We start from the raw sequence: 15,163 nt of genomic DNA, 5'->3' as shown, positions 1-15,163 counted from the left end.
AATGAAGTGGATAGTCTTGGAGCCCCCAGTGCAGTAGGCAAGACTGTCTAGTAAAAAGGGTCTTTGACCCTGAAATAGAATGATTCTCTACTCCTATGAGGGAAGCCAGTGTGGGGAGGCCATAGCCAGAAGAGCACCCTGGTGTGTCCCAGGGCTGTGAAATCTCTGCAGACCACATGGCCACACTGTGTTGTTTCTGTCTGCATAAGCTGAGGACCAAGAGCTTCCCATGGGAGACCATGTGAGTTCCCTCCATCAGACTGGGTTGGGAATTCTGATCAGTGTCCCTGGAGCTGTGTGACCGGAAAAGTCACTTTGTGATAGTCACTGGGGGCCTAGAAATTCCTGCCTCAGTTTCCCCATGTTCCAAAAGAGATTGGGTAACAATATCGGCAAAGGGAGACTCGTTGTTTAGGTGGGGAGGTAATTCAGTTGGTAAAGCTTTGGCCGTGCAAACAACTTATCTCTAGAACCCAAGTAGAAGATCTGGGTGTGGCAGCACCACCCAGGAGACAGACTGCAGGGCCTCTGGTGTTCACTGGGTGGCTTGTCCGACCTATCGGGTAAGCTTTATTCAGGCTTACAGTTTGGCCAAAGCTGCGGGACAGGAAGCTTTCTCCTCCTCACTGCCACCCCTACCTCTGCGCTGTAATCTTGTAGGGAAGATGAAATGGAAACTAGGAACCACGCAAGTGGTGACTTACTTGTTACTTGTGAGATAAGCCCCCAGAAAGGGGTGAGTCTCCTCCCTGGGAAGCGAGCCTGTCTGGTGCCGAACTTCTGACTTTCCCTCCCAGACTGAATTCCTGGGGAATGTTTAACCCTGTGGGCCCAATTGTTTTAGGGTCCCTGTTTTAATTCTTGTTCTCAAAGGCTGAGCCCTTTCCAGTGAAGAAACCATCCTGAGGGGGACAAGCCACAGGACAGACCCTCAGATACCTCTACAGTTGAGCCATAGTAACGAGAAGAGGCTGGCCTTGGGAAATATGCTGTGTAAATTCTCACTATTTCCCTCCATCGTTGGCCTTGACAATTGCTGAGTTTGAGATGCTATCTCTGGGGCCTCTTGAGAATGTTCATCACCTGGGGCAAAGGTTAATCTCGAGGCACGTAGTACGTGATTGACAGGCATTGCTTCGTAAGACTGACAGTCAGTGGTGGGTACAGAGAAGACAGCTGTCTGCAGCCACCATGGGACAACCCTAGCACCCCTGCAGTCACTCCAGCACCCCGAGGATACCTGCCGTCAACATTTATTGCCACATGTCAGATGTTCCTGGCTCAGTTGCCCGATTCTGTTGTTAGGATGAGGACCATGGTACAGGTGCAGGAGGGAGCAGTGGGGACAGACAGACAGACTTTTAAAACCATTTTAAAAGTGCATGGCAAAGGGCTGGGAGTTGGTGGGGGGATCACCCATCTCTCAAAGGTGTTAAAGTACCAGGATGCACAGAGAATGGCCCTTGGGTGTGAGGGTACCGGGCTCATCGGAAAGCACAGTGTGGAGAGAGGAACTTGCAGCGGAGTGTGGGGTTCCACGTCAGGGCATCCGTGGCATCCTTTGCAGGAGGCCTCTGCCTGATAGAAGGATGTAAATGGGACATGACTGACTGCTGGCTCAATTTCTCTACAGATTCTGAAAGTAAAGCATGCAGTCCCAATGAAGGCCCCCAACCTGCACAGAGTGAGCCGTCCACTGCCGAGGAGCAGGAGACACCGACCTCGGAGGGTGTCCAGCCTGGAAGTCCCTTGGCCAGTGGGACAGACCAGGCCACCCAGGATGAGCTTCTGCCCTCCGATGCCAACCCGGATGACACAGGTACCAGCTGGAGACCCAGCAGTCTGAGTACTCCTCACCAAGGGCTTAGACCATCACCTCACTGTCAAGCCTGGGTACCTCAGTTCTGCCACCCTCAGCCTTGTGGCTGAGAGACCCAAGTGTCCCCTGGAATTCTCTTCTCCTGGATCCTCCCAAATTGGGTGTGGGAGGAGTGAGGGACCTAGGATGGCCATGGATGGCCTCCTGCCACTTTCCCCCTGAAGTCACCGAATACACAGCCAGCCCCCAATGGGTGTGTCCTGGAGCAGATGGTCTCTTTCCCTGAGATGCCAGAGCAAGTGTGTGAGGTGGGAGAACCATGCTGTGCTGTGGCCGGAGTTAGGCTCTGAGCAGCTTCTCAGGCAGCGGCTGTTGTGTCCTCTGTTACATGGGAAGAGTTGTGAGATCAGCATCAGGGTTGTGCAGAGCACAAAGGGACTCGGGACCACATTCACAGTAGCCAGCTTTGGAGGAGTGGGGACCCGGCTGGTGCTTTTGTTTTAAAGGAGGAGTGGAGACCGGGCTGGTGCTTTTGTTTTAAAGAAGAAGTGGGGACCGGGATGGTGCTTTTGTTTTAAAGGATGAGTGGGGACCAGGCTGGTGTCTTTGTTTTAAAGGAGTAGACAGGACCTTTGGTGACAAGAAGAAAAGCAGGAAGGAGCTCAGGCCCCACACTCCCCCTGACCTAGCAGCACCTTAAGCTACCCTCTGAGGTGTCACTCACTGTAGCCCTGGGAGCCTGTTCTCTCATGCTGTCCCATGCCTGAACCCATGCTAAACAGCTTGGGGACTGGAGTTTGAACCCCACAACTTTCTAGGGGTCTTGGGAATCCAGGCCGTGGGGTGAAGCCTCTGGGCTTCTGCTCCCTGACCTCTCCTTCCCCAAGCTATGGTCACTGGGTGCTCTTTGCTAGCTGCCTCTCCCCAGATTCCCTGCAATACTGGCAGCTGCTCATGGTGTGCGCTCTGCCTCTTGGGTGGCTGTGCCTCTCCAGTCTCTCTTGGCTTGGGGACATAATGGGAATTTGGAGTCTGAGGAGTTGTGGACCCAGGGAGGAAAGGCCCCAGCTGTATCTAGCTGTTACCCCTTGAGTTCCAGGCAGCTGACCTCATAGGGCTGTGGTTGGCACAGTGACAGTGAGTGGAGCCTGTATTCTGTGCTCACTGTTCCCCAGCCCTGGACTTGACCTTCAAGTATTCCTGCCTGTCTGGGTCTCTGCCCTCAGCTCCACTGCTAACTAACACTTCTTGGTAGTTCTTTGTTCTCACTTGGCTCTGAATAGTTCCCGGTGATACCCATGTCTGACCTCAGGGGCTTTCCAGGTACAAGGCTTAGGGATGGCCTCCTGCTGCTGAGGTCACCATGCTGGCCTTCAGAGCCAAGTCAGGACAGATCCTGGCAGAGGAAGGGGAAGCTCGGCCCTGGAGTGGAACAGCTTACACGCATACACAGTAACAGGGCCGGACTGAAAAGTCACTTCTGTACAGCGTCACAGCGAATGCTGTCGTCTCAGGAATTGGGGCATCTGATTAAGACAGCAAAGTGCATCTGCCCCAAATCACCAGGGGTGTGTGAGTGAAAGGCTCAGCTCGTTGCTAGAGATTGCTCCCTGCCACTGCTCACAGGCTGGGCTGGTGACCTTGACCCTCTAAGAAGCAGGAGAGACCATGGGCTTGAATATGGTGAATATGGCCTGTGTGGGCTAGACAGAGACAGAAGGATGGCAGCTGGCATGGTTCCCAGGGCCTGGGCACAGCCCAAAGGTAGCAGGAAGCCCAGCAAAGAGTGGCAAGGGACTTGGCTGATGGCAAGCTCTGGGCTGTGGTCAGTCGGGGTGATGCCTGGCTCGTGTGAGTCAGGGATGTAGGCTTCTCATTTTCCCAGTTGGGATGTTGGTGGATCCTGAGTCCTTGGGGCTGCAAGAAGACGTAATGAGAGATATGGGCAGATAGAAGACATCTCCATGACACCTTGTTTCCTGGACTTCTCATCCTCGGTCTCGAGAGAGATTTTATCCCCCCATCCCTTTGTGTGTGTGTGTGTGTGTGTGTGTGTGTGTGTGCACGTGTGTGTGTGTGCACATGTGTGTGCGTGTGCATGTTTGTGCACGTGTGTGTGTGGTGTGTACAGGTGCATGTGGAGGCCTTAGTTTGGTATTGGGAATCTTCTCTGGTCACTCTTCCACTTTGTTCTTTGAAGCGGAGTCTCTCAGTCAAACCTGAGCTGGCCAATATGGCTGGTTCCACTAGCAGGCTTGCCTCACCAGGATGGAATGACAGGAGAGTCACCGCACCCACAATCATGTCTGTGGCTCCTGAGGATTCTGGTCCTTTTGCTCTTCTGTGCATGAGAGTGCAGTAGGGGGCAGGGAGCGGCTGGGTTTTCAGGTGAGGCTCTTGTGAGCCTTCCCGCCTCTCCATGAGAGCGTGTAGACAGTCGGAACACCCAGCGGGGATGGAGGCTCCTTTCCCAAGGGAGCACAGCTGACCTTCCCAAGATGGCAACTGCTTTGCTTGGCACAACACAAACTATTTCTGGTCCTGGGCTTTGCCCCCTCCTGTGGAGGTCAAGGGGTTTGGAGCCTATGTTCTACCTTCCGGTCCCTATTTGGGCTGTTATTTGGTGACTAAAGCCCGAGGCTACCATGGTCCTCATCTTTCCCTTAGAGCTAGGGAGGCCAGATGCTGATCCAGAGCTGTCAGCTCTCTTTACTGTCCCACATCTGCTCAGTGCTGGAGGGAGCAGCTGCATCTGGGCCTTGTCCTTCTGTGTGGAGCTGCTTTCCTAACAGACAGATGTCACTTGACAGCAAAGAAATCCAGAGTCTCAGGTGAACAGATCAGGTGAACACTCATGCCTAAGCTTTTCCCGACCTTGGGCAAGCCCCTGTCCCCAACACTCAGGTGCCTTCTAGAAGGGTCAGGGTCAGATGCTTTCTCTCAAAAATCAGATCTTCCTAGAACTGAGTCAGGTCGGGGAGAAGTCATTGGGAAGTACATAGCTGACATGGGCCCTGGCTCCAAAGGCTCCTTTCTTGTTTGTGTAGCCATGCCTGGGTCACACTTGGGCGTCATCCTGCCCTGCAGGTTCAGGGTTCTGCTACAGGTACCCACTCCCCACAGCAGCTCCAGGCATGTAGGTATGTACTCCTACTCAAAACAGGTGCCTTTGCTGTCCTTGCTGTCCCCAAAGTCAAGAGAAGATTCCTCTGTCTGGGGAGCATTGGCCATGCATGAGGACCTGGGTTCGAGTCCTAGTACCCATGTAAAAAGCTGGGCACAGTGCTGCTTGCTTTTACAAGCAAGGATGATGATGAGGGAACAGGAGGACCCTTGGGACTTGCTGGCCAGCCAGCCTAACCCTGGAAAGGACACTCCCACAAACCACACAGCCACACACAAACCATACACATACAAATATACACAAACCACACACATACAAACCATGAGCACACACACATACAAATCACAAACACACATACACACACACATATATACAAACCACACACACAATACAGATGCAATAGAGGTGACATCTGCTTTGCTACCTGACCCACCTACACTTGATCTCTCTCTCCCGCGCGCGCGTGTGTGTGTGTGTGTGTGTGTGTGTGTGTGTGTGTGTGTGTGTTTAGGGAATAAATGAAGTCTGGCTGAATACAGCATCCAGGGTGCAGACTGTCAAAGGGGCAGGCTCGGTCTTCCTTTGGTTTGAGGTCCATGTTCCCCAGCTCCTGTGTTTGGGAGAGGCCGTGTCTCCTGGCTTCATTCTCTATAGTGTCCAGGAGGACATACCATTTGTCTCATGGTGTGGGACGTATACCAGGCATGATGGCAGGCAGCTCCATGGGGACAGGAGAGTGGGGCTTCCTTTAATCTCATAGTAGAGCTGGAAGCGGACACTGGCAGGAAGCGGGCCCTGGCAGGAAGCAGACACTGACAGGAAGCAGACACTGGCAGGAAGCAGACACTGGCAGTAAGCGGACACTGGCAGGAAGCGGGCCCTAGCAGGAAGCGGACCCTGGCAAGAAGTTGGGTCCTGGCAGGAAGCAGACACCGGCGGCAGGAAGCAGACATTGGCAGGAAGCGGGCCCTGGCAGGAAGTTAGGCTAGGCTATAAACATGAAAGTCTGTCCTTCAAAGATCTGCTTCCTCTTTCTAAGTCCCACCCCTTAAAGGTCCTGTTCCCTCCCAAGATAGTACCAGCAGCTGGGGACCAAGTGTTCAAATGATGAGCCTGGTGTAGGGGTCATTGCCACATCCAAGCCAGAACAGTTGCTTCCCTAATACCATAGAATTCTGAATATCAGAAGCCAGGTTTGAGCCCATTTAGAACATTCTACAGACCCAAGTAGAGCCAAGCAGGAGATAAACCTTTGACTATTGGAATGTTCTAGGTGTTGAGTTTCCACGCTGTAGCCCCAGGTCAACCCAGGGCTCTCCGCTCTCAGTGCCTGCCGCTAGTCACATGACTGTTTAATCAGTGCGAAACAACTGAGCCCCAGGCCTCCAATTACATTAGCTGCTTCCCGGGTGTCAGTGGCCGCTGTGGCTGTGGCTAACACATGGATGGGGCACTGATCTATTGCCCAGTGCTGAGAGTGAGAGGCAGCCATATGTCCACCCTTGTGTGAAGCCAAGAGAGGTTTTGCTGTTTGGGTTAGCCAGACCTTCTGGAGCTTCCTACTCCAACAGAGGCTGTAACTGTGGCAAAGCCCATATAATCCATGTTGAAAGCAGTTGCCATCTGGCTGTCGACAGAGAAACTCCCCATCTCTGATTTAGGGGATGGTGTTTGTGCTGGGGAAGAGGCATGACTGAGGTTTGGAGGCTGGAAGGAAGCCTGCCTGAACCTAGGTGAAGCCCAGAAGGCTGCTGGCAGCTCTCTGTGGGGATAGTGACTTCTCTTGGAAGGAAGCCTGCCTGAACCTAGGTGAGCCCAGAAGGCTGCTGGCAGCTCTCTGTGGGGATAGTGACTTCTCTTGGAAGGATGGGGGCAGAGCTGACAGGAATTGTCCATGAACTGCACGGAAGAGATGGGCTGTAGTGTGGAGTGGATGAGGCACGGAAGAGATGGGCTGTAGTGTGGAGTGGATGAGGTAGGATGGCGTGGGCACTTGGCTCTCGGCTGTTGGGCCTTGTGGGACTCATCCCAGGGAAGGCTGAGGCTCTGCCTCTTCCCATGCTGTGGCTTCAGTCTGGGAAGTGCCTGCAGCCAGGTGGTTCTCAGCAGGAGGGTTGATGAGAGTAGAAGAGTTAGGGGGTTTTGGTGAAGCCCAACCTAGAGGTGCAACCCTGCCATCTCACCCATAGGGAAGCCGAAGCAGGTGATTGCAAGTCAAAGCAACTTAGTGGCATCTTGTCCCCACATAAGATGCCAAAGGAAGTCTGTGGAGATGGTTCAGTGGGTGCAATGATTGCCGCCCCATCAGGACCTGAGTCTGCATCCCCTGAACTCATGCAGAAGGTGAATGCTGTGGCCAAGCCCAGTGCTGTGGGGGACAGAGACAGGATCCTGGAGACTCTTCCTGGCAAGTGGAGCTGAAATGGCAAGCAGTAGATTTTGTGGGAGATGGGGAGCAATAGAGGAAGACATGATGTAAAGGCTCTGGCTGTCCTGGAGCTCGCTCTGTAGACCAGGCTGACCTTGAACTCAGAGATCCGCTTGCCTCTGCCTCCCAAGCGCTGAGTTTAGAGGCATGCGTCACCACTGACAGCCAAGATGAAGGATGTGGAAGAAGGAAGCAGCTCTGCCCACCCCACGCATGCACTTGTGTGTCCATGCAACAGTCACACAGAAGAAAGAAAAAGGCCCCAGCTAGAAACCTTCACCTGCTTAGCACATCAGGGTTCTCGGTTCAGCTGCTGAACAGAAAAACAAAAGAGTTAGACAAGGATATACGTGGGCCTCCAGGCTGTTTGCCCCTCTGGGGAGTGGGAGAATCTCATCAAAAGAGAAGTGGGCAGGATGTTGAAGCCAGAGGACCATACATGGGAATGACTACCCAAAGGGTATCTGGGGGAGGAAGACCCAGAGGTGACGTTGCAGTAAGGGGTGGGTACAGGGAGCAGAGCCCACAAAGAACACTGAAACCGGCAGCTATGTCCAGAGTAGCAGGGACGTGTGAGAGCCAAAGCCAAGAGGAGAATTAGCGCTTAGTGACTTAGCAGGGCAGCCATGATGAGAGGATGGGAAAGACTGCTCAGGTAGAAGAGAAAGGAGTCAGAGTACAGGGGCACAGCTCTGGGGACTGTGTTCAATGAGTTCATTTGTGTTAGTTAATTTCTGTGGTACTGAAGCTCAGATTCAGGGCTGCACATATGCTAGGCAGGGGTTCTGCCATGGGCTTCCATCCCAGCCCTCTTTCCCTTTCAGTTTGAGACAGGGTCTTGACAAGTTACCAGTGCTGGCTTTGAACTTATTCTGACCCCCAGACGGTCTTTGGACTTGTGATGCCCCTGCCTCAGCCTCTAGAGTAACTGGAACTGCGGGTCTGTAGAGACTTACAGCTGAAGCAAGGTAGAGGGGCTGACATATGAATGGTTGGACTGCTTCCCTCATAGCATGTGACTGAAATGGAGAGACAGACAGACAGATGGACAGACGGACAGACAGACAAACAGGGTAAGGTCTATCCATAGGGGACAGGGCTGTGAGACTGGCCCAAGTTAGCGTTTTCAGCCCACTCTCAGATGGAACCTCAGCACAGCAGACAGATCCACGCTGATCCTGCTGGCTCATCCAGCATGAGAGCCCCAAGCCCAGGCTGTCCTGTCTCCATGTTGAACTTTCTTGTGGCAACTGGGAGTCCAATCAGGATGAATAATCCAAGTCCCTGGGAGGAAAGCAGATCCCAGAGAATAAATCACTGTGCAGGACTGAAACCCGTGCCAGGAAGAATACACGAGAGCCACGGAAGAGCTGTGGTACTCGGTCTGGTCCCCCACCGCAATGATATATCAAGGACAGGGGCCCCTTCCTAAGCAGAAAAAGCCTGTTTTCTCCCAGGCCTATTATGACAGCCTTGTCTAAATACTCTATTTTTTGCCTTTGAACCAGCCAAGATGCCATCTGCGTCCAGTGCTGAAGAAGACGATGCTGGCAGCCTCCTGCCCACCACTGATGAGCTCTCTCAAGCCTTAGCTGGGTCTGACTCCCCAGACAGTCCCCCCAGACCCCTGGAGAGATCTGCGAGCCAGCTCCCCAGCCCTCCATTGCTGCCCACCCCACCGCCCAAGGCCAGCTGTAAAGCCACAAAACCTGTCACAGGTGAGTCCACATGCCCTTCCTCCCCTCTGTTCTCCCGCCTACCCTCCTCTCTGTCCATGGCTTCGGCCCATCTTGCCTGGCTCCAACTTCAGGTTGACTCCCACCTTTGCCTGTGCCTGGGCCCCACAGGCTGTAGAGAGAAGTTCCTACGAGGCCATGGTTGTTGAGTACAGACTGCTTGGGCTCCCTTCAGCAGATGGGAGGGTTCTGTGCCAGTCAGAGGGGAATCTTCTAGACTCCCAATCCAGGGCATGCAGTCAGCCCTCAGGATGGAACCTTCCTTGCCATGCACACACATGCCAGCATTGTCTCTTCTGCTCCCTGAGAGTGCCCCACTCCCTCCTCCACACGTCGCAGAGCTCAGGGTGGCCCTGGCTCTTCATGTGACAGCACCCTTGTCATCTGCTCCTATGTCATCTCTCTCTGTAGCTCTGGCCTCACCGGGGGGGGGGGGGAGGGGCACGGGCAGCTAACTGCAGGAAGTCAACATTTACTCATCTGGGTAGGCAGGCTAGTCACTGAGTGGTGGCTTTCTTCTCTTCTAATTGCTCATTTCCATGTGCTCCTGTTAGAAGCAGTGGGCACAAAAAGACACTAGAGAGCAGAACCCAGCTTGGTGAGGCCCCTCACTCTGTGGGACAGACACTACAAACATCCCTCGCTGGGCTGAGCCTTGACGGAGGAGGGGCAAGCATTCTGTGCCCAGTTTAGAACACTAAAGACTTAGGGAATGTAACAGATCCTGCAGCTGACATGGACTCAAATTCTGCTCGGTCACTGCAAACGTGACTGGGCCCCACTTCGAGCCAGCAACCTTATTCTGCTGTTTGATACTGTCTTGATGTCTTGATTACTGTTTTGTTGCTGTGAAAAGACACCAGGACCGTGGCCACACTTATAAACTAGCTTTCAGTGGTGTGTGTCTGTGGGGGAGAGGCTTGCTTACAGTTTCTGAAGAAAGATTAGTCCACCATCATCATGGCAAGAAGCTGGGTGCTTACATCCTGACGTGCAGGCAGGCAGAAAGAAAGACACTGGACCTGCTGAGGGTGTTTGAAACATCAAAGGCCCTGTACTTCCAGTGACAGGGATCCTCCAGCAAGACCACGCCCACCCCAGCAAGACCACACCCACTCCAGAAAGATCACACCCACTCCAGTAAGACCATGCCCACCCCAGCAAGACCACACCCACTCCATAAAGACCACACCCACTCCAGCAAGCCCACACCCACTCCAGCAAGACCACACCCACTCCAGAAAGATCACACCCACTCCAGCAAGCCCACACCCACTCCAGCAAGACCACGCCCACCCCAGCAAGACCACACCCACTCCAGCAAGACCACACCTCCTAACTCATAGTTCCACTAATTAGAAATCAAGCATGCAAATTTATGCTCCTATGGGGCCATTCCTATTCAAACTACCACATCTACCTTGGTTCCTCCGGGTTTTCCCAGAGACTTATTATTGATCATGAAAGTTTGGCCTTAGCTTGGGTTTGTTCCATTAGCTCTTTTAACTTAATTTAACCTGTTTCTATTTATCTATGTTTTGCCTCAGGGCTTTTTACCTTTCTTTCATTTTGTATGTCCAACTTTTCTGCTTCCTCCATGACTGGCTGGCTGACCCCTGCCATCTCCCTGGTGTCTCTTTTTCTTTTCCCCCTCCAGCCTAAACTTCTCCTCTACTTACCTTCCCTGCCCAGAAATCTCACCTGTACCTCATCCCTTGCTATTGGCCATTCAGCTTTTTTCTTAAACCAATCAGGTGCCTTAGGCAGGCAAGGTGAAACAACAGCCCATCTTTACATAATTAAACAAATGCAGCACACCTTTGCATAGCTAAACAAATATTCTGCAACATTCTGGGAGCTGAATTCTGGTCTCTGTAGTCACAAGACAAGCACTCTACCAACTGAACCATCTTCCCAGCCATGCTGATCCTAGTTGGATCATGGTGAAGATCCCTGGCTCTTGGAAGCCCTGTCGAGGGTCAAGGTGGGCGTCCATGCCTCCGCCACTGCGCCTCCCTTCACTGTGGCTCCAGAGTCCTGTGGCTCCCTGCATGTCGCTGCCTGGCCTCCAGAGGCTACTTAGCTCAAATCCTTGCTGGCCTGCTCCTGTTTTGATAGCCCACTCTACTACAGGGTCCCACAACCTCCCCTAAGTGCGATTGGAGCAGGTGCCTCCTGTCAACACCTCTGAGCCATCCTTGAGCCTCAGTTTTTCCCTTTGAGAAGTGGGAGCAGTAAGAGGCACAGGAGACACATGTTAGTCTGCCCGGGGGGGAGGGGCGGGTAGCATGCTCCTCACAATCCTGAAGGGTGCTGGCTTGTGCCCGTTGTGGATTGGTCTCTGTTTCTGTATTGTGCTGGGCTGATACACACGTGACTGACTGTGGTAGAGAGACCTTTGGTGAGATGCCAGTCCCAGGCTGGCTGCCATGTAAGTGGATAAGCCATGACACTCCCTTTTTGCTGTTTGTACAACTTTTCTGCTAAGGACTGGAGGCGATGCTGACTAAACAGGGGTCTGGGAACACAGAATCCCTGTGGGTGTTCAGGGCATGGAAGACATCTCAAGCAGGAACTGTCCCCAGGAGGAACCGAAGCCCTGTCCCATCTGCCCACACAGGCACTGCTCATCCTTTGGGTGACAGATAATCACGTTTGTAGAGAAGACTCAGCCTCTCCCTCGTGGCTGAGGACAAGGTCGGATGGTCTGTCTGGACTGGTCCTTGGGGTTCTACACAAGATGCAGAGAAGGTCTCGCTGAGGAAAGGATAGAGAAGAAAAGCTTTTAAAGACTCAGAGTTGTTCTGTGGGACAGTGGTCTTGTACCCTGTAAATATTTGTCACTTGTATTGGTTTAATAAAATGCTGAGAAGTCATGTTGCTACCCGCAGGAGACAGACAAACCAGAACCTTGCCAGTAAGCCACAGCCCCATGGTGATACACAGATTAATAGAAATGGGTTAATTTAAGATATAAGAGTTAGCCAGAAATATGCTTAAGCTATTGGTTAAACAGTATTGCAATTAATACAGATTTCTGTGTAATTATTTCAGGAGTCTGGTAGCCGGGAAACAAACAAGCAGCCTCCCCCCACAGAGTTGGGGCAGCACAGGGCTTCAGGAATTAGAAGGATCTTTGTGGGGTAGACTGAAGAGAGTAGCATGGGGGTCAGAAAGAGATGATGCCAGGGGGCCGAGCATGGCCGCCCAAGGGACTTTGGGACTGGACCATGAGTCTACGTCACCTCAAAAGGAAGATGAGAAAGATACAACAAGATTCACAATCCAGAAGGAGCCCCAAGGGCTGAGGTGCAGGGAGGCTGCTGGACGTGAACGGGGACAGTGGTGTCTGGAGGGCAGAGGTAGCAGGAAGGGTGGCTGCAGAGCTCTGGAAGTATCGATGATTCCCATGTAGCGACGAGTAAGTCCGGGAAGCTGACTCCTCAAAGGGATGAGAGAAGGGATGCTGTTTGCCCAGAACTTCTCCCCTAATAGAATGGCAGTATAGATATAGGACCTTGGGTAGCCGTGTCCTGGTCTCTTTCCTGGGAATAGAGTCTAGAATGGAGAGTCTATGTAGGCCAGGTGGCCTGGCAGGGTGGGAGGGATACACCTTACATCTTCCTCCGGGCCTTGGTCCCTGTGTGGAAGGTGACGCTTGTGTCCACTCCTGCTCCTCCTCAGGGCAAGCTGCGCTCTTCCAAGGCCCCAGCATGAAGAGCAACGAGCCGGCACTCCGAGGACAGCTTGCCACCCCCACAGGGTCCCCTCATCTTACCACTGTCCACCGGCCACTGCCCCCCAGTCGTGTGATTGAGGAGCTACACAGGGCATTGGCCACAAAGCACCGTCAGGACAGGTGAGGCTGTAATCCCGCACCCTTGTGATACCAATGAGGACCAGCCCTGCGGGAATGCTTCCTCGTCATGCAGGGCCTGGACTGGGTTTCTTGTTCTGCTGGAACCATCTTGATTTTCTTAGTCGGACAGACATCATGTATATGGAAAACCAATCAGGAGACTCCTGCATGATCCCTTGGTGGGTGGGGTTGGGGTCCTCCTGAGAGGGAATAGTTGGGAGAGGGGTTATTCTTAGCTTAGGCCTCTGAAGGCCCAGGGATCTAATGATGAGATCACAAACTGCCCTGTGCCCACAGCTCACTTGATTTTGATGGTTTATGGCTGGTGTGAAGGAAATGGCCCTTGCTGGAGGAGAGTGACCCCATGAACTACATGCTAGTTTGGTGGCATCTTGGAGGAACGCAATGTCTTTCTCGGGTCTCTGAAACCCTTGGTCTGAATGATTGAACTGCACATTTTGGCAGGGTTTTGCATATGCCCACTTTTCAGATAGGATACACTGCAGAGCCAAGTACTAAAGGTTCAAAGCCCCAGGTTCCTTTCAGAGTCTCTGCACAAGATGCCCAGGTCCGAGCTGAGAAACCATCCCAGGCCACCGCCACTGGAGTGTCCACCAGCTCCTGCATTGATTCCTATGTGTTTCTAGCAAAACGGGCACGTGTAACACAAGTCATCTTTCCCACTTAGTTTTCAAGGACGGGAATGCAGAGGGTCTCCAAAGAAGCGGATGGACACGCGTCTGTCCAGGACGTCCAGCATGGAGCGGGGCAAGGAGAGGGAGGAGATGTGGAGCTTTGACGTGGCCTCCGAGAACAAGCGGACTTCCGTCAAAGACTCGGAGGAGAACAAGGAGAATCTGATACTGAGCTCCGAGCTCAAGGATGACTTGCTTCTGTATCAGGATGAGGAGGCGCTCAACGACTCCATTATCTCTGGTGAGGAGGGCAAAGGGCCAGGGGAGGGAAACCAGCCAGCGCTCCGTCTCCCTGAGCCACAGGGAAGCTGGTGCTTTTCTGCTAGCCATTGGCTTGGAAGGGGCAGAGTAGATGGCCTGCATGAAAGCCATGGGAGGGGGAAGTGGGCCATTCCCTGGAGGCAGGGTACAAGGCCCAGCAAGGACTTTAAAGGCACTGGGTCAACTTGTATCTAGAAGGATGGATGTTTGCTCCAACAAATGTTGGCAATGCTCACAAGTGGACTGTGAGTGACTAGAGATAGAGATAGCACCCCTAAGCATGACCTGGCCAAAGACACGGACGTAGTGTACCCATGGCCAACGTCGTACATTCTTATTTTAAAACGAGATGAAAAAGGGAAGGAGGGGAGTCAAAATCAAGTAGCTGACTGACCCCCCTCAATGGCCGCCACATCAGGAGTGACGTGAATGGACAGACAGATGGACATAGGCAAGACAGGGTTTTCATAGGGTTTCTGAGTCTGCGTTTGTGTCTCTGTATTCTTCAGGGGGAGGGAGAATTCCCTGCTATCAGGGAGGCTATCAGGACATGCAGCTTAGGGTCCTTGATTCCTGAACTCAAGGACGAACACCTGTCCTCACATTCTCACGGGGAAACATGACTCTTGAAAGATACAACTTTTTAAATGTTCGGAAGATGACTTCAGCACCACTTCCCCAATCCAAGAAACGTGATAAATATTGCTTTGGGGGGACAGTTATTCACAGTGGGAACTTCCCATGAGGTCTTTCTTCTTGCCAACTACAGACAATGTCAAATGGAGCAATCGGACCCTGTCCATTGCCTCCTAACTTGAGACCCCATCCTCACGTCTCAGCTGCTGTGTGGTATAGACAGGAAGGCGGAGGCGGCAGGTGGACCTGTGATGTGTATCTCCCACCCTCCACACATCAGCGGGGGGTCAAGGTTCAGGCCTCCCATCAGCGGGTGTGTGTGTCAAGGTTTAGCATCTGCCACACCGCACTCTTGGTGACCAGTACAAATGTTCCAAGGACTTAATGTTTAGAAACAATGGAAGCCTTTTTAGGGACAGGCCTGGTTTCTTAGTGGCTGGGACTGTGTGCTGTAGTTAGCTGTGGTCAGATCCCGGAAGCTGAACTTCTTCAGTGTAGTAAGGGACTTCATGGACCCTGCGTTCATGTGTTTCCTGGATGCAGAGCTCCGTGCTCTGGGCTGGGAAATCTATGCTTTGTGGCCAGCAGGTGGCGCTTTGTGGCCA

The 15,163-nt window shown here is 52.8% G+C and overlaps 1 protein-coding gene across 3 annotated transcripts in view; it reads left to right on the top strand.

Moving 5' to 3' along the window:
• The window catches only part of Phactr3 (phosphatase and actin regulator 3), a 201,552-nt gene that overhangs the window by 141,387 nt on the left and 45,002 nt on the right, over positions 1-15,163 (top strand). For all 3 annotated transcript variants that reach the window (XM_005362767.3, XM_026787110.1, XM_026787111.1), the window contains exons 4-7: positions 1,634-1,819; positions 8,880-9,089; positions 12,792-12,966; positions 13,655-13,902. In XM_005362767.3, coding sequence (XP_005362824.1) covers positions 1,634-1,819; positions 8,880-9,089; positions 12,792-12,966; positions 13,655-13,902 — 819 coding nt within the window. The remainder of the gene's footprint in view (positions 1-1,633; positions 1,820-8,879; positions 9,090-12,791; positions 12,967-13,654; positions 13,903-15,163) is intronic.

Source organism: Microtus ochrogaster, linkage group LG8, assembly GCF_000317375.1.
Source record: "Microtus ochrogaster isolate Prairie Vole_2 linkage group LG8, MicOch1.0, whole genome shotgun sequence".
NCBI classification, from domain to species: Eukaryota; Metazoa; Chordata; class Mammalia; order Rodentia; family Cricetidae; genus Microtus; species Microtus ochrogaster.
The sequence above is the reverse complement of the archived record's forward strand: the minus strand, read 5'-3'. Positions and strand labels throughout refer to the sequence as shown.